We start from the raw sequence: 19,510 nt of genomic DNA on the forward strand, positions 1-19,510 counted from the left end.
TCGACATAACCTGAAAGGCCGCTCAGCAAGTAAGAAGCCACTGCTCCAAAACTGCCATTAAAAAAGCCAGACTATGGTTTCCAACTGCACATGGGGACAAAGATACTTTTTTGAGAAATGTCCTCTGGTCTGATGAAACAAAAATAGAACTGTTTGGCCATAATGACCATCGTTATGTTTGGAGAAAAAAGGGGGACTTGCAAGCCGAAGAACACCATCCCAACCGTGAAGCACGGGGGTGGTAGCATCATGCTGTGAGGGTGCTTTGCTGCAGGAGGGACTGGTGCACTTCACAAAATAGATGGCATCATGAGGAAGGAAAATTATGTAGATATATTGAAGCAACATCTCAAGACATCAGTCAGGAAGTTAAACCTTGGTCACAAACAGAGGAAATAAAACTCAAGTCTTTTATAAAGTATTTTATTTCAGCATAATGGTAGGAAGCCTCTCCCCTTACTCCATACAATTAAAACTAATTGGATCACAAGGGTACATTTAGTTTCCCAATTTTTACAATAATCAATGTAATTTTTTTAAGAAGGTATTTTTATGCACGTATTTTGCTTACACAAAAGAATAATCAATATAAGATCCCATCTTAACTGAGGACCATAACTCTGCATGCAAGACTAATAAAGACAAAGAAAATACTAACTTGTGATAGCTAATGTAGATGCTGTTGCTTACCTAATATTTCTATCAATATAATTCACTACAAATAGAAGGGGACCTGTATAAAAAAGTCATTTTCTTGAGGTACTACCGCCTCTAATCTTTAAATTACTAAAACGTTCTGGGCTCTCAATACAGTACTGATCCAAATGGTTCTGCCATCTTCGTCAAGTTGAGGAGTAAGAGGCTTGTCTAAAGTCTAAAATCTAGAACTGTTTTGAAAAAGAAAAATATCCATATTTCATGATTTTTTTATATTTTGTTTTTATCACTCCAGTGTTTACAATATTATCAGAAGAAAAAGGTCCTTGAAACATTACCAGAATCGTAAAATGCGGTAGGGCAGAGAGAGGAGCTCTTCTCTAACCGCGCCATCCTGTCTGATCCTTAGAAGAAAATGAATCTCACTGTATTAACTGATCAGACTCAAAGATTCCAATGCATTTTCACCATGATGAGATTGAGAACAATACTTAAAAGACCAGAACTGAGAGGGCTTTAACAGTTAATGGCAACCAACCTTGCCCTGTGGCCTCACTAGTGGGTAGTGGTGGTTACAGGTGGCATCCTTTCCACATTTCTTGGGGCAAGGGGTTGCCAAATCATACAGTAAGCTGCCGTTTCTTAACCCTGGTACTAGAAAACCCCTATGTTTGCTGGATGGCATCATCTAATCACTCAGGCATAATTAAACAGTTAAATATCTTAACTACTGCAGACTGTACATCGCAACATTTCTGGAATATACATTTTGCATTACTAAATAAACAAAAGTACATTGGTTTCACTAACAGTAGTAGCCTGGCGACATTGAGAAACATTAATTAAATTCAATGATTCGGTTTAAGTGAAGTCCAGCACACATTGGGGGGTCCTCAGGACCAGGTTTCAGAGATCCTCCCCTAAGCTTCTCTACTAGCCCACAGACAGGCTGCTGTGGAACACCACCAATAGACCCACTGATTTACCCGGACAAAAATAGATAAACGTCAGAGTAGATAGACATTAACTAAAGCATCTCTGTGCTCTGTAGCCATTACACTTGGAGGGGGTAAACCACAGACATGTTCAAAAGTTCAGTACAGGTTACAGTCATTCATTACAATATCATTTTACACTACAATGATTATTTAAGAGTGAGATCTTATTCGAGTTAAGGCTAACCCCTGAAAGAACATGACAGAAATCCTTTATACACACCTACCCCACATCTCAGTAAAAGGCATTTGTTAGTGTGTAGCAAAGTGAAACAAGTGTTGATTTAGCTATGAGAAAAATGATCGGTACGGCCATTAGCTGGCCAAAGCACTGCCTGACAAATTGAAGTTAGCACTATTAGCATCTCACTGGAATTGTCAAACTCCCCGGGTTCCTGAATAATTACACGAGGGGTTACATTATTAACAATAATAACCAGCACTATATCAATTCTCAAAGAACAGAGGAAGGAATTTTAGCCTATGCCTTAGTGCCATTTTAGTAAGCAGTGTTCTATAAGGGTGACAGCTTCAGAAAAACATACCCAGCTTTTAAAAAGGCAGTGGCTTGTCCTTATAATCATATATGATAATAATTAAACCATGAACTAAAAAACAAAAAGGCAAATTAAACAAATACAAAACATATAAAACATAAGCACGCTCTAAGGCCACAAGATTGTGTATACCTCCTGCTATGCTCTCAACATGAGGATCTGTACAAACACAAAGTAATGGGACTTGCTGAAGCTGCCATCTTGTGCCGTTGTTTTCCACGTACATCTGAATGAGAACTGACTGTAAAAGAGAGCCTGCGACCTGCTCCCATAGACCTCAGTACATACATAATACACCGTTAAAGGGTGTAATGGAACTTGCTAACGCTGTCATCCTGCCTCTGCCACTTCCTGAGTCATCAGCAACTCTATCCAACAAGAACCACAACGTCCTCTACCCTGACACTTCATCTTTGACCTTTTAGGACATCCTCCACTTGCCTATACCGTCATAAAATCATTAACTTTATGAACCCCTTTTTAGTTTTATAGCTCTGACACCTGTACCATTGTCTGACAACTCCTTTTTTTTCCTTTCACAAACTACATTTTCTACAAACGTCATGTGTTGTATGTATGCATGTATGTATATCCATCCCAGTTCATCATTGCCATTGTGTAATGCCCCCCCTACCAGAGTGTACCACCAAAAGCACAAACGATAAATCTAAATAATAAAAAAACATAACTTTCAAAAAATAGATTAAGTACAAAAGAGACCAACTATTGAAGGAAACTCGCTCTCAAAAGAAGACAAAAACATCTGTCCCGCTGTCATAGTAACCTCAGGACTGGAGTTGCAGGATCAGTCTTTGCCAGAGTGTGGTGCCACTGAGCGCAGGGTTGAGTGACAAAGACCCGGTGGCCTGTCTTGTCTCTCTGGGAGATGGTGGTCGCGTGTGTATGTGTGGAGGGAGGATGGGGATGGGGGGAATGTCAGTCAGACAGCCAGCCGACCAGGGGGGGGGTGAAGGGGGCTCCAGGTGGGTGGAGCGGGCGGGGGCTCCTGGGAGTAAGGGCGGGGCTCGCAGCACGGCTGGTTCTCTACCTTGGCCACGCCCCGGCCCTGGCACAGCCGCCGATGTCGCAGCAGCCGGTCTGTCCGTGAGAAGTTCTACAACACATACATGGAGGATTTATGCAGCATTCATTTAAACAGATGAGTGTGGACACATGCCCAATACAATTAAGACCACTGTGTCTGTCTGGTCAATGGGCCTTTCTGGTGCATGTGGGTCAAATCCCAAATAAATTGCCACATGCGCCGAAGACAACAGGTGTAGACCTTACCGTGAAATGCTTACTTACAAGCCCTTAACTCTATTCTCTTAAAACTGCATTGTTGGTTAAGAAAATATTTACTAAATAAACTAAAGTAAAAAATTTAAACAAAAGTAACAAAATAATAACGAGGCTATATACAGGGGGTACCGGTACTGAGTCAATGTGCGGGAGTACAGGTTAGTCGAGGTAATTTGTACATGTGGGGGTCAATGCAAATAGTCCGGTTGGCCATTTGAAGCGGTTAAGGAGCCTTTTGGACCTAGACTTGGCGCTCCGGTACCACTTGCCGTGCGGTAGCAGAGAGAACAGTCTATGACTTGGGTGACTGGAGTCTGACAATTTTTTGGGCCTTCCTCTGACACCACCTGGTATATAGGTCCTGGATGGCAGGAAGCTTGGCCCCAGTGATATACTGGGCCGTACACACTACCCTCTGTAGCGCCTTACGGTCGGATGCCGAGCAGTTGCCATACCAGGCAGTGATGCAACCGGTCAGGATGCTCTCGATGGTGCAGCTGTATAACTTTTTGAGGATCTGGGGACCCATGCCAAATCTTTTCAGTCTCCTGAGTGGGAAAAGGCGTTGTCGTGCTCTCTTCACGACTGTCTTGGTGTGTTTGGACCATGATAGTTTGTTGGTGATGTGGACACCAAGGAACTTGAAAAACTCTCAACCCGCTCCACTACAGCCCGTCGATGTGAATGGGGGCGTGTTCAGCCATCCTTTTCCTGTAGTCCACGATCAGCTCCTTTGTCTTGCTCACGTTGAGTGAGAGGTTGTTGTCCTGGCACCACACTGCCAGGTCTCTGACCTCCTCCCTATAGGCTTTCTCATCGTTGTCGGTGATCAGGCCTACCACTGTTGTGTCGTCAGCAAACTTAATGATGGTGTTGGAGTCGTGCTTGGCCACGCAGTCATGGGTGAACATGGAGCACAGGAGGGGACTAAGCATGCACCCCTGAGGGGCCCCAGTGTTGAGGATCAGCGTGGCAGATGTGTTGTTGCCTACCCTTACCACCTGGGGGCGGCCCGTCAGGAAGTCCAGGATCCAGTTGCAGAGGGAGGTGTTTAGTCCCAGGGTCCTTAGCTTAGTGATGAGCTTTGTGGGCACTATTGTGTTGAACGCTGAGCTGTAGTCAATGAACAGCATTCTCACATAGGTGTTCCTTTTGTCCAGGTGGGAAAGGGCAGTGTGGAGTGTGATTGAGACATCTGTGGATCTGTTGGGGCGGTGTGCGAATTGGAGTGGGTCTAGGGTTTCCGGGATGATGGTGTTGATGTGAGCCATGACCAGCCTTTCAATGCGCTTCATGGCTACCAACGTGTGTGCATGTCAGAGTATGTCCACACATTCTCTTACCTGCTGGCACTGCTCATAAGGAGAATACTTATTTTTAATGTGGGCAGGCATCTGTATATGTTTGTATTTGTGTGCGTCACTGTGTGTGTATGTGCATCACCAATGTAATACGTTCTCTTACGTGCTGGCACTGCTCACCCTAAAAAATATATATTTTCTAACCTGGTAGGGCATGTCTTTGCTACGTGCCTGTATCAGCGTGTACATGTGCCTCTGTGACACCATTCCCCTATGTGCTGTCACTGCTAACCCTGCGGCAGATGTTTTGTGACGCAAGAGGGCATGTCCATGCGCGTCTCCTCGCTTCGTGTGCATGTGTTCCTCAGTGCCAGCACGCAAGGCACGTTATTTTACGTGCTGGCACTGCTCACACTGAGATGGCATCTCTCCAATGCAGGTGGCCGTGTGTATGTGCACCTGCCTGGGTATGTGTGTGCCTCTTTCGTGTCTAAGTTATTTTACCTGCTGACATCGCTCACACTGATAAGGCTTCTCTCCGCTGTGGACACGCTTGTGTCTCTCCAGATGGTAACGCTGGATAAACCTCATGTCACACATGTCACAAGCAAATGGCTTCTCCCCTAAAAGAGCACACAAACAGATTCATCACATCAAATCCACAGAGTCGAACCACAACAAACTGTACATGATTTACTCTTACTGGGTTAAAGTCTACTTGTTACCAGAACCATCTACAAATGTTTGTTAAAGTGATGGGAAACTGTTTCTTTAGTTCTTATGACATTAAAACTAAGACAAACTACTGAATATGAGCCCATTTCTGGACAGGAATTAAGGATGATAAGGAACTAAACTTCTGGTAACATTTTAAGATGTCTTGTCATCAACTCATTATGTGTAGATAAAAAGTGGAATCTGATTTCTTTTTAAATCAAACCAACTCGATGCCCCTGAAAAGTTTTACTTGATAGTTTGAGGCTGGTTCAACATCTCATCAAATGACTTGACAATCCAAACTCGAGTTTGTTGTGGTCATATTTGTTTTTATTAAAATAGCCTTTTTGGGGATAAGGGTACGGTAAATGGGGGCATACCCGTATGAGTGTGGCTGTGTCTCTCCAGGTGGTTACGCTGAATAAACCTCATGTCACACATGGAACAAGCATACGGCTTCACCCCTATACACACAGAGCAATGCATTAGCTCTCTTTCTCCAAAAGAGTACAACACATACAAAATTGAAGAGCTCAAGTTAGCACTACAAATACTATTGTGAGAATTGTTTGCTACCATAAGCATGTAACAATTACAGTAAGAGTGCTTTATGTGTCATATCACGATGTGGACCCTGAAGATGGGGGCTATTGATCACAAGGATGAGAAGATGTGGCAATCTAACCTGTTTTATCAGCTCTAATGAAGACTACTTTTTTTTGTTTCATCATAAAAAACACTAGTAGCTAATTAAGAACAAACACATGCAATTGTGAACAACTTGTGAACTAAGCACTGAATAACAGTACTAAGAACAAAATCTGTAATTGTGTGTCAATAAAGCCTTCGCAGAACGCATAATCCCACCACAAAAATAACTAGCTAGATAAAATAATAATTAGACAATGCAAAGAATAGTTGTAGTTTCAAATTGTACTCAATTCTTCACTAAACGATCATAGCACTAGCTACTTAGCTGCAGACAATTTCTCACAACAAGCCTACAATATGATATTGTTTTACTTATGGAAGTGCCTGACCAAGTCATGTTCGGAATAGATTCATTCTTCTAATAAATTGTTTTTGTTACCTCAACATCCAAATGATAGCTAAATTAGCAATTAGCTGAAGATCTTTAGGGGTCTAGCTTTAAACAATTTTAGAGGTAGAAAATGAAATGGAACTTGTACTAGAATGTATTATTAATTAATTAATTTGTGTTGCTGCAGTGTTTTAAACTTAAAATCAACAAATTACTAATTTATCATTACAAAACTATGTAGATGAGAAATTGTTATTTTCTAGCAGTCCTTTGTTACGTTTGTAAAAATCCATTACTAACATCCTTTACTAGCTTGTATATGTGTGATGGGTACGGTGAGCGGACTGTACCCGTATGAGTGAGGCTGTGTCTTGTCAGGTGGTAGCGCTGAACAAACCTCATGTCACACATGGTGCAAGCGTAAGGTTTCACACCTAAATGCACAAATCATTGAGATATTATTTTTGTGCCTCGCACTAATTTACGTCCAATAGGAAGTTGAAGTACAGTATATCCATTTATGCTAAACTGATTTTACCACTAATTTCATTTCATGCAATAACTTACAAGGGATTCAGATGGAAGAATCAGGGAGATGTTTTCTCCAACAATTTTTTAAAATGTATTTTTCAATGTTTTAATCCACAACCACAACACATCACATGAGCTGATGATGTAATCTAACAGTAAAACTATCCCTTCTCATCCAAACGTTTCTGGAAAACCTAACTTGAAAACAATATATATTTCACCTATATTTCTTTGTGCATGATGACTAGCATATACATCCTGCTAACCCTGTATACAAGGGTTGATGTGTGGCCTGATCTTGGGTACAGTGGGTACGGTGAGCGGACCCCTACCCAAATGAGTGAGGCTGTGTCTTGAGAGGTGGTATCGCTGGTAAAACCTTTTGTCACACATGGTGCAACCATATGGCTTCACCCCTATACACACACAAGGGCATCAATACGTTACTTTGTGCCTCTTGTTAGTCTTTCACTATTAGGTTTACGATAAAGTTCAGACAAATAGAGCACAACAGACAATATGCACCAAGTGCTGTTATCAACATTTTGCCTTTACGCAACAGGACTGGTGGTGCCAACTTTTCGTGAGGTAAGAAACCAGCTATTGGTAGCACAATGTCACTAAAATTGTACATAAAGTAGACAATTGATTTCCATGATAACGTCACAACACACATTTGTAATGCATGTGATCATCATCAGCACAGTGAGTGTGTAAGCTGCTGTTCTGACTAGGCCAAATCACTGCAGGCAAGTCACTTAATTTTGAAAAACTCAGATAAAAAATAAGAAAATGGAGAAATCCTTAAATAATGCTGAATTTACCTTAGTCACTTTTAGGGGGAAAATGAGAGGTGGACTCAATAAGATCTAATGACTAGTGCAACGTCGCCAAGTTGGCAACACTGAGCAGGATTAGGTGTTTTCAGATTGTAGACATCTTTAACCGTTTCTGCAGCTTCCAATAACAGCCATTACACTAACACATCATAACTGTCTGGTTTAAAATACACACACAATTTTGGAAGACATCTCCACAACTGGGAGTTATTCCAATTTGAAACTTAGGAGGCATGAGTTCCTGAGTGTTCAGTGTCATAATGTTTTTGACAATTAAGATTTATACCTTTTTTTAAATGCTTAGATCCACCACACATCTCATGAGCGGATGTAATCTGGTAGTAAAACTAGCCTTTCCCATCCTTAAGTGAAATTACATGATTTACTTTTTGGGGTATCAAACCTAACATGTAAAGAACATATTTCACATACAGTGCATTCAGAAAGTATTCACACACCTTGACTTTCTCCACATTTTGATGTGTTGCAGCCTGAATTTAAAATGGATTAAATTGAAATGTGTCATCACCGGCCTACACACAATACCTCAATGTTTTTTTTTTTAAAGCTTCTACAAATTAAAAATTAAGTTGAAATGTCTTGAGTCACTAAGTATTTAACCCTTTGTTATATCAAGCCTAAATAAGTTCAGGAGTAACAATTTGCTTAAGTCACATAAGTTGCATGCAATTTGTAGGTCGCTCTGGATAAGAGCATCTGCTAAATGACTTAAATGTAATAGTGTTTAACATGATCTTTGAATGACTACCTCATCTCTGTACCCCACACATACAGATAATTGTAAGGCCCCCCAGCCGAGCAGTGAATTTCAAAACAGATTCAACCACAAAGACCAGGGAGGTTTTCCAATGCTTCGCAAAGAAGGGCACCTATTGGTAGATATATACACTGCTCAAAAAAATAAAGGGAACACTTAAACAACAATGTAACTCCAAGTCAATCACACTTCTGTGAAATCAAACTGTCCACTTAGGAAGCAACACTGATTGACAATAAATGTCACATGCTGTTGTGCAAATGGAATAGACAACAGGTGGAAATTATAGGCAATTAGCAAGACACCCCCAATAAAGAAGTGGTTCTGCAGGTGGTGACCACAGACCACTTCTCAGTTCCTATGCTTCCTGGCTGAGGTTTTGGTCACTTTTGAATGCTGGCGGTGCTTTCACTCTAGTGGTAGCATGAGACGGAGTCTACAGGTAGTGGCTCAGGTAGTGCAGCTCATCCAGGATGGCACATCAATGCGAGCTGTGGCAAGAAGGTTTGCTGTGTCTGTCAGCGTAGTGTCCAGAGCATGGAGGCGCTACCAGGAGACAGGCCAGTACATCAGGAGACGTGGAGGAGGCCGTAGGAGGGCAACAACCCAGCAGCAGGACCGCTACCTCCGCCTTTGTGCAAGGAGGAGCAGGAGGACCACTGCCAGAGCCCTGCAAAATGACCTCCAGCAGGCCACAAATGTGCATGTGTCTGCTCAAACGGTCAGAAACAGACTCCATGAGGGTGGTATGAGGGCCCGACGTCCACAGGTGGGGGTTGTGCTTACAGCCCAACACCGTGCAAGACGTTTGACATTTGCCAGAGAACACCAAGATTGGCAAATTCGCCACTGGCGCCCTGTGCTCTTCACAGATGAAAGCAGGTTCACACTGAGCACATGTGACAGACGTGACAGAGTCTGGAGACGCCGTGGAGAACGTTCTGCTGCCTGCAACATCCTCCAGCATGACCGGTTTGGCGGTGGGTCAGTCATGGTGTGGGGTGGCATTTCTTTGGGGGGCCGCACAGCCCTCCATGTGCTCACCAGAGGTAGCCTGACTGCCATTAGGTACCGAGATGAGATCCTCAGACCCCTTGTGAGACCATATGCTGGTGCGGATGCAAGACAATGCTAGACCTCATGTGGCTGGAGTGTGTCAGCAGTTCCTGCAAGAGGAAGGCATTGATGCTATGGACTGGCCCGCCCGTTCCCCAGACCTGAATCCAATTGAGCACATCTGGGACATCATGTCTCGCTCCATCCACCAACGTCACGTTGCACCACAGACTGTCCAGGAGTTGGCGGATGCTTTAGTCCAGGTCTGGGAGGAGATCCCTCTGGAGACCATCCGCCACCTCATCAGGAGCATGCCCAGGCGTTGTAGGGAGGTCATACAGGCACGTGAAGGCCACACACACACTACTGAGCCTCATTTTGACTTGTTTTAAGGACATTACATCAAAGTTGGATCAGCCTGTAGTGTGGTTTTCCACTTTAATTTTGAGGGTGACTCCAAATCCAGACCTCCATGGGTTTATACATTTGATTTCCATTGATAATTTGTGTGATTTTGTTGTCAGCACATTCAACTATGTAAAGAAAAAAAGTATTTAATAAGATTATTTCATTCATTCAGATCTAGGATGTGTTGTTTAAGTGTTCCCTTTATTTTTTTGAGCAGTATATATATATATATCGAACCCACTACCTTAGCGTTACATATATACACACACACACACACACACACAGTACCAGTCAAACGTTGACACCTACTCATTCCAGGGTTTTTCATAATTTTGTACTATTTTCTACATTGTAGATTAATAGTGAAGACATCAAAACTATGAAATACCACATATGGAATCATGTACATGGTCCTCTGTAGCTCAGCTGGTAGAGCACGGCGCTTGTAACGCCAAGGTAGTGGGTTCGATCCCCGGGACCACCCATACACAAAAATGTATGCACGCATGACTAAGTCGCTTTGGATAAAAGCATCTGCTAAATGGCATATTAATGTAGTAACCAAAAAAAGTGTTAAATCAAAATATATTTTATATTTGAGATTCTTCAAATTAGCCACCCTTTGCCTTGATGACAGCTTTGCACACTCTTGGCATTCTCTCAACCAGCTTCATGAGATAGTCACCTAGAACGCATTTCAATTTACAGGTGTGCCTTGTAAAAGTTAATTTGTGGAATTTCTTTCCTTCTTAATGTGTTTGAGCAAATCAGTTGTGTTGTGACAAGGTAGGGTTGGTATACAGAAGAACAGCTCAAATAAGCAAAGAGAAACGACAGTCCATCATTACTTTAAGACATGAAGGTCAGTCAATTCTGAAAATTTCAAAAACTTTGAAAGTTTCTTCTTCAAGTGCAGTCACAAAAACCATCAAGCGCTATGATGAAACTGGCTCTCATGAGGACCGCCACAGGAAAGGAAGACCCAGAGTTACCTCTGCTGCAGAGGATAAGTTCATTAGAGTTACCAGCCTCAGAAATTGCAGCCCAAATAAATGCTTCACAGAGTTTAAGTAACAGACACATCCAAACATCAACTGTTCAGAGGAGACTGCGTGAATCAGGCATTCATGGTCGAAATTGCTGCAAAGAAACTACTACTAAAGGACACCAATAAGAAGAAGAGACCTGCTTGGGCCAAGAAACACGAGCAATGGACATTAGACCGGTGGAAATTTGTCCTTTGGTCTGGAGTCCAAATTGGAGATTTTTTGTTCCAAACGCCGTGTCTTTGTGAGACGCGGTGTGGGTGAACGGATGATCTCTGCATGTGTATTTCCACCGTAAAGCATGGAGGAGGTGTGATGGTGTGGGGGTGCTTTGTTGGTGACACTGTGATTTATTTAGAATTCAAGGCACACTTAACCAGCATGGCTAACACAGCATTCTGCAGCGATACGCCATCCCATCTGGTTTGGGCTTAGTGGGACTATCATTGGTTTTTCAACAGGACAATGACCCAACACACTTCCAGGCTGTGTAAGGGCTATTTTACCAAGAAGGAGAGTGATGGAGTGCTGCATCAGATGACCTGGCCTCCACAATCCCCCGACCTCAACCCAATTGAGATGGTTTGGGATGAGTCGGACCGCAGAGTGAAGGAAAAGCAGCCAACAAGTGCTCAGCATATGTGGGAACTCCTTCAAGACTGTTGGAAAAGCTTTCCAGATGAAGCTGGTTGAGAGAATGCCAAGAGTGTGCAAAGCTGTCATCAAGGAAAATAGTAAAAATAAAGAAAAACCCTGGAATGTGTGTCCAAACTTTTGACTGGTACTGTATGTATGTATGTATGTATGTATGTATGTATGTATGTATGTATGTATGTATGTATGTATGTATGTATGTATGTATGTATGTATGTATGTATGTATGTATGTATGTATGTATGTATGTATGCATGCATGCATGCATGTAAACTCAGCAAAAAAAGAAACATCCCTTTTTCAGGACCCGGTCTTTCAAAGATATTCGTAAAAATCCAAATAACTTCACAGATCTTCATTGTAAAGGGTTTAAAAACGGTTTCCCATGCTTGTTCAATTAACCATAAACAATTAATGAACATGCACCTGTGGGACGGTCGTTAAGACACTAACAGCTTACAGACGGTAGGCAATTAAGGTCACAGTTATGAAAACTTAGGACACTAAAGAGGCCTTTCTACTGACTCTGAAAAACACCAAAAGAAAGATGCCCAGGGTCCCTGCTCATCTGCGTGAACGTGCCTTAGGCATGCTGCAAGGAGGCATGAGGACTGCTGATGTGGCAAGGACAATAAATTGCAATGTCCATACTGTAAGACGCCTAAGACAGCACTACAGGGAGACAGGACGGACAGCTGATCGTCCTCGCAGTGGCAGACTATGTGTAACATCTGCACAGGATCGGTACATCCAAGCATCACACCTGCGGGACAGGTACAGGATGGCAACAACAACTGCCCGAGTTACACCAGGAACGCACAATCCCTCCATCAGTGCTCAGACTGTCCGCAATAGGCTGAGAGAGGCTGGACTGAGGGCTTGAAGGCCTGTTGTAAGGCAGGTCCTCACCAGACATCACTGGCAACAACATCGCCTATGGGCACAAACCCACCGTCGCCAGACCAGACAGGACTGGCAAAAAGTGCTCTTCACTGACGAGTCGCGGTTTTGTCTCACCAGGGGTGATGGTTGGATTCGCGTTTATCTTCGAAGGAATGAGCGTTACACCGAGGCCTGTACTCTGGAGCAGGATCGATTTGGAAGTGGAGGGTCCGTCATGGTCTGGGGCGGTGTGTCACAGCATCATCGGGCATAGCTTGTTGTCATTGCAGGCAATCTCAACGCTGTGCGTTACAGGGAAGACATCCTCCTCCCTCATGTGGTACACTTCCTGCAGGCTCATCCTGACATGACCCTCCAGCATGACAATGCCACCAGCCTTACTGCTCGTTCTGTGCGTGATTTCCTGCAAGACAGGAATGTCAGTGTTCTGCCATGGCCAGCGAAGAGCCCGGATCTCAATCCCATTGAGCACGTCTGGGACCTGTTGGATCGGAGGGTGAGGGCTAGTGCCATTCCCCCCAGAAATGTCCAGGAACTTGCAGGTGCCTTGGTGGGGTCACATCTCACAGCAAGAACTGGCAAATCTGGTGCAGTCCATGAGGAGGAGATGCACTGCAGTACTTAATGCAGCTGGTGGCCACACCAGATACTGACTGTTACTTTTGTTCAGGGACATATTATAATTAATTTCTGTTAGTCACATGTCTGTGGAACTTGTTCAGTTTATGGCTCAGTTGTTGAATTATGTTCATACAAATATTTACACGTTAAGTTTGCTGAAAATAAACGCAGTTGACAGAAAATAAACGCAGTTGACAGTGAGGACGTTTCTTTTTTTGCTGAGTTTATGTATGTATGTACTTTTGACTGGTACTGTATATAAAAATATACAGTACCACACATACATACAAACATACATAAATAAACAAACAATGCACCCAGTCACAACAAAGATACAGGCGTCCTTCCTAACTCCGCTGCCGGAGAGGAAGGAAACCGCTCAGGGATTTCACCGTGAGGCCAATGGTGACTTTAAAACAGTTAGAGTTTAATGGCTGTGATAGGTGAAAACTGAGGACGGATCAACATTGTCCTCCACAATACTAACCTAATTGACAGAGTGAAAAGGAAGCCTGTACAGAATACAAATGCTCCAAAAAATGCATCCTGTTTGCAACAAGGCACTAAAGTAATACTGCAATAAATGTGGCAAAGCAATTCACTTTCTGTCCTGAATACAAAGTGTTGTATTGGATTTGCCCCAAACATATTACTGAGTACCACTTTCCATATTTTCAAATCATAGTGGTGGCTGCATCATGTTATGGGTATGCTTGTAATAGTTAAGGGCCTTGGAGTTTTTCAGGATAGAAAAGAAACGGAATGGAGCTAAGCGCAGGCAAAATCCTAGAGGAAAACTTGGTTCAGTCTCCTTTCCACCAGACACTGGGAGATTAATTCACTTTTCAGCAGGACAATAACCTAAAAACACAAGGCCAAATCTACACAGGAGCTGAAATCCAATAAGAAAGTGTATTTTCCTGAGTGGCAGAGTTACAGTTTTGAATTAAATATACTTGAAAAATCTATGGCAAGACCTGAAAATGATTGTCTAGCAATGATCAATAAAAATTTTAAAATAATAAATGGACAAATGTTGCACAATTCAGGTGTGGAAAGCTCAGACTTGCCCAGAAAGACTCACAGCTGTAATTGCTGCCAAAGGTGCTTCTACAAAGTATTGACTCAGGGTTGTGAATACTTATGTAAATGAGATATTTCTGTATTTTATTTTGAATAAATGTGCATACATTTCTACAAACATGTTTTCACTTTGTCATTATGGGGTATTATGTGTAGATGGGCAAGAAGAAGAAAAAAAAAATCTATACATTTTGAATTCAGGCTGTTACACAAAATGTGGAATAATTCAAGGGGTATGAATACTTTGAAGGCACTGTATACATTTATTTGAGCAAGACTAGCATATCAATTCTGCCAACCCTGTATACTGGGGTTCAGGTGTAGCCTGATCTTGGGTAAGGTGGGTACGGTGAGCGGACCCATACCCAAATGAGTGAGGCTGTGTCTTGCCAGGAGGTAACGCTGGTAAAACCTCTTGTCACACATGGTACAACCGTACGGCTTCACCCCTATACACACACAAGAGCATCAATACATTACTGTAATGCCTCACACTCCATATTGAAGTCTTCCAATATTAGGTTTACCATAAACTTTAGGCACAAAAACAGTAGGACTGACAATATGCACTAAGTTCTGTTATTATCAACATTCTGCCTTCACGCAACAGGACCGGTGTTGCCAACTTTTTTGGGGGGGAAAAAGCTATTGTCTACACAATTTGTCACTAGAAGTTGTTAGATGACAGATTTTCAAGGCATGTGATGATCACATAGGCTGTCGCAAATTTCAGAAAACTCTGAGGCAAACGCTCTGAGAATGCTTTAAATATTGCTGAATTTGTCCTGACTCAGTCACATTCAGGGGGCAAAAATAATAGGGGGGAGGGGGATCCAAATCGTTGCTAGATCTAGTGACTAGTGCAAAGTGGCAAAGTTGGCAATACTGAGCAGGATTGGATGTTTTCAGATTGTAGACATCTTTAACCGTTGCTGCAGGTTCCAATAACATCCATTCCAATAGCAATTATCATAACTGTCTGGTTTGAAAATACAAAAATGTTTGATAGACATCTTCACAACTGTTAGTTTTTAATCTTATTGATGCATGAGTTACGGAGTGGTCAATGTAGTTGTTATTTAGCCAATTTCTTGGCAATTAATTTTGCACACATCACATGAGCTGATGTCATCTGGTGGTAATATTAGCTTCATTCTCAAGGGTAATTACATTGTAGACTTTGGGGGTATCAAACCTAAATTACAAAATAATATATTTCACCTATACATTTCTTTGGCCATGACTAGCTTATAAATCCCGCCAACCCTGTATACCAGGGTTGGCGTCCTGATGCCAACTTTGATACTGTGTCCTGATCTTTAAGGGATGGTTCACCCAAATTGCTAAATGACATTGGTTTCCGTACCCTGTAAGCGGTCGATGGACAAGGTAAAGCAGCAATCCATGCTTTGGTTTTATTTCCCTGGCACGGTTTCCAAATGCTACTGTTTTAGCATTTATAGCACAAATCCCATTCAAGTCATGTACCTGATATTAGCATTTTTCGCGCATCATGTCCAAATCACCCAAAAGTATGAAAAATGTATTGTGAAGGTCAAAGTCACTTCGATGATTTGAACATGATGCGTGAAAAATGCTAATATCGGTACAATGACTTGAATGTGATTTGTGCCACAAATGCTAAAACTTCAGCATTTGGACACAGTGCCAGGGAAATTAAACCAAAGCATGTACTGCTGTCATACCTTGTCCATAGACTGCTTACAGGGTAAGGAAACCAATTACATTTTGTAATTTGGGTGAACTATCCCTTTAATGACAGGAGTACGGTGAGCAGAACCATACCCATGTGTGTGACGCTGTGTCTCGCCAGGTGGTGGCGCTGATAAAACCTCTTGTCACACATGGTGCAACCATACGGCTTCACTCCTATACACAAAGAACGTTTTATTATTTTTCTGTTTCACATACTCCATCGTTTGAATCGATTGAATATTATGTGTATGAGTTTATACTTCATTGATTGTTTATTAAATCACTGTTGTAAATCTATGCAATTATAACAGAGGATTAACACTGAAGAAATGTCATTACACCGCCACTTCGATAACTCGCAGTGGTCGTTGGAGTCGAACAAAGCACACGTTTATTTTTTATTTTTTAAGTGTGAATTGAGGCTGAGCAATAAAACGTTATCTGTACAGAACCCAATTTTAAATGGTCGAAAATATAGGACTTTCCATCCACTGGGTTCAGAATGTAAAAGTGAACTTGTCATCAAGTGCGATTTTTCTCATACCTAAAAACACCACTTTACACAGAATACAAGAGCTAATAATGAACAGAGTGCTGTTTTTGTTATCAACATGCTGCTTTCACGCAGCAGAATGGACCCGTTTTCGGATGGTAGAATTACTAACTATTGTTTATGAAGGTCGCAAGAAAAAAATTATGATAACACTTGCTCAATTTAAATAGTCTCGGGTTGAAAATACAAGACAATTTGGAAGAGATCCGAATCTGCATGCTATTGAGGTGCGAGTTATCGAACAGTCGGTGTAGTTGTTTTTCCCAAAATAACAAAACACATCACATGAGCTGATGACATCATCTGGTAGTAATACAAGCCCTTCTCGTCCTTAGGGGAAATTGAATTATGGACGTTTTGGATATCAAACCTAACATGCAAACATTTCACCAATAGCCTTAATGACATACCCATGTGAGTGACGCTGTGTCTCGCCAGGTGGTGGCGCTGAAAAAACCTCTTGTCACACATGGTGCAAGCGAACGGCTTCACCCCTATACACACAGAACAATACATTACTAAGGTTCTCAGAATTTATCCACTGAAGTCTTCAAATATTATGTGTATTCAGTTTAACTCAATTGTTTAAAAGTCACTGCTGTCTATAAAAAATTATGGGAAATGGTGTTTTCATATCCAACCTATCCGCAAACAATATATCTTATCTATACATTTCTTTGTGTACGACTAGCATATAAATCCAGCCAACCCAGTATACTAGGATTCAGGTGTAGCCTGATCTTAAATGACATGGGTACGGTGAACGGACCCATACCCATATGAGTGATGCTGTGTCTCCGCAGGTGGTGGCGCTGAAAAAACCTCTTGTCACACATGGTGCAAGCGAACGGCTTCACCCCTATACACACAGAACATCATTATTTGAATGCCGCACTCTCCATTGATTGAAGTGTTCCAATATTAAGTTCAGGTATATACCAGATTTCTGAGTTTTGGGGGGAGGGGGGGTCTGGTGCTTTGAGAATATGTATACCAGGGTACAGGTGTAGCCTGATCTTAATGATGTGGGTACGGTGAACGGACCCATACCCATATGTGTGATGCTGTGTCTCCGCAGGCGGTGGCGCTCAAAAAACCTCTTGTCACACATGGTGCAAGCATACGGCTTCACCCCTATACACACACAGAACATCATATTATTTTTCTGTCTCACTGTATCGATTGAAGTCTTCCAATATTAAGTTCAGGCATATACATTTATACTACATTGATTTCTTATAAAAATCACTGATGTCAATAACCTTCAGGGTATTCACCCTGCGGAATCTAAATACTCCACCACCTCAATAGCATGCGGTTTTGGTTTTTTTTAATCAAAAAAGGTGTTGACAAGATGCACGAATTAAGGGTGGCCAATAAAATGTAGAATGTAAGAAATTGTACTTGGATGACGACAAGTTTGTGATCATTTACCATTAACTTAATACCAAATACAGTACGATAAACAATATGTACCTAGCTGTGTTATTGTTATCAACATGCTAATTTCAAGAAAAGGATTGAGTGTTTTTAAAGGTGTTTCTTTGAGATGCAAGAACACCAATTATGGTAACACTTGCTCAATATTATTGGAGTTAAAGCATTTAAACCTTGCCAACTCTGTATACTCGGGTTCAGGTTTAGCCTGATCTTAAAGACATGGGTACGGTGAGCGGACCCATACCCATATGAGTGATGCTGTGTCTCCGCAGGTGGTGGCGCTGAAAAAACCTCTTGTCACACATGGTGCAAGCGAACGGCTTCACCGCTGTACACACAGAAAATACAAACGTTTTTAAGTCTCACTCTCCATCGAATGAGGTCTTCCAAAATTAAGTTTAGGCATATACATTTATATTAAATTGATTTTGATAAACCACTGATGGTGGTGTGTTCGAATGGTCCTCAGAATCTCGTATTTCCCAGTTGGTGAAGTCGTCGTTATGACATGAGTGCGTTCAAGTGCTTTTGAAGTCGGCACTCACAACAATTCTTCAACCAATGAGATTTAAGCTTGATGGCGAAGAACCAATGTTGCTAGCTTGCTTACATTGACAATGTGTCAAACCACACTGCATGGGTCAACCTAGCTACATTGTAAACGGCTTTGTTTTACCATATTTTGGTCTAAAAGTTTAATGTCAGTGATCTGTCGCAACTAACATTTCAGGCCCAAGTTTCCCAACTCTTGTAACAATTTGGAGGGTCGTTCAAGTGGTTATTTCAGAGTCTGGACCTCATATTTTTGGATTTCCAACAGCACTCGAACACACCGTAACTTCCAGGGTATTCACCCTGAAGAAACCAATTTCACTACCACAATAGCTTGCGTTGTTGGGGTCTATCAAAAAGGTGTTAGTAAAGTGCGCTAATTAAGGATGGCCAATAAAACAATTAGATTAGGATGAGACAATTTTACAAGGCGTCCATCCACAGAGCTGAGAATGTAAGAAATTGCACTTGGATGATGAGAAGTTCATGATCTAATACCATAAACTACACCACATTCAGTACCATCAACAATTGTTATCAACAGCGCAACATTCTTATCAACATGCTCACTTCAAAACAGCAGGATTGGAAGTTCAGATGGTAGCACCCCTTAAAAACATCTCTACAACTATGATTTATCCAACCATCTAAAATCGTATTTCATCATAAACACATTTTCTTGGCCATCCTTGATTCGCGCAGTAGCTAGCATATAGGCTAAACCCTTCCAAACCTGTATACTAGGGTTCAGGTGTGGAA

General features: G+C 41.9%; 1 protein-coding gene across 11 annotated transcripts in view; it reads right to left on the bottom strand.

Annotated features, from left to right (window-relative positions):
• Nucleotides 1-407: 407 nt before the first annotated feature.
• The window catches only part of LOC311134382 (uncharacterized protein), a 39,398-nt gene continuing 20,295 nt past the window's right edge, over nt 408-19,510 (bottom strand). For 3 of the 11 annotated variants that reach the window (XM_084168041.1, XM_084168040.1, XM_084168038.1), the window contains 11 exons: nt 18,444-18,527; nt 17,810-17,893; nt 17,535-17,618; nt 17,170-17,253; nt 16,297-16,380; nt 14,856-14,939; nt 7,435-7,518; nt 6,922-7,005; nt 5,910-5,993; nt 5,317-5,435; nt 408-3,323 (listed from right to left, as the gene is read on the bottom strand). In XM_084168041.1, coding sequence (XP_084024167.1) covers nt 3,150-3,323; nt 5,317-5,435; nt 5,910-5,993; nt 6,922-7,005; nt 7,435-7,518; nt 14,856-14,939; nt 16,297-16,380; nt 17,170-17,253; nt 17,535-17,618; nt 17,810-17,893; nt 18,444-18,527 — 1,049 coding nt within the window. In that variant the 3' untranslated portion in view covers nt 408-3,149. The remainder of the gene's footprint in view (nt 3,324-5,316; nt 5,436-5,909; nt 5,994-6,921; nt 7,006-7,434; nt 7,519-14,855; nt 14,940-16,296; nt 16,381-17,169; nt 17,254-17,534; nt 17,619-17,809; nt 17,894-18,443; nt 18,528-19,510) is intronic. The other 8 variants (XM_084168046.1, XM_084168042.1, XM_084168043.1 and 5 more) reach the window with 8 other exon arrangements.

This window comes from Coregonus lavaretus, assembly GCF_964263955.1.
Source record: "Coregonus lavaretus genome assembly, chromosome: 8".
Taxonomy (NCBI): domain Eukaryota; kingdom Metazoa; phylum Chordata; class Actinopteri; order Salmoniformes; family Salmonidae; genus Coregonus; species Coregonus lavaretus.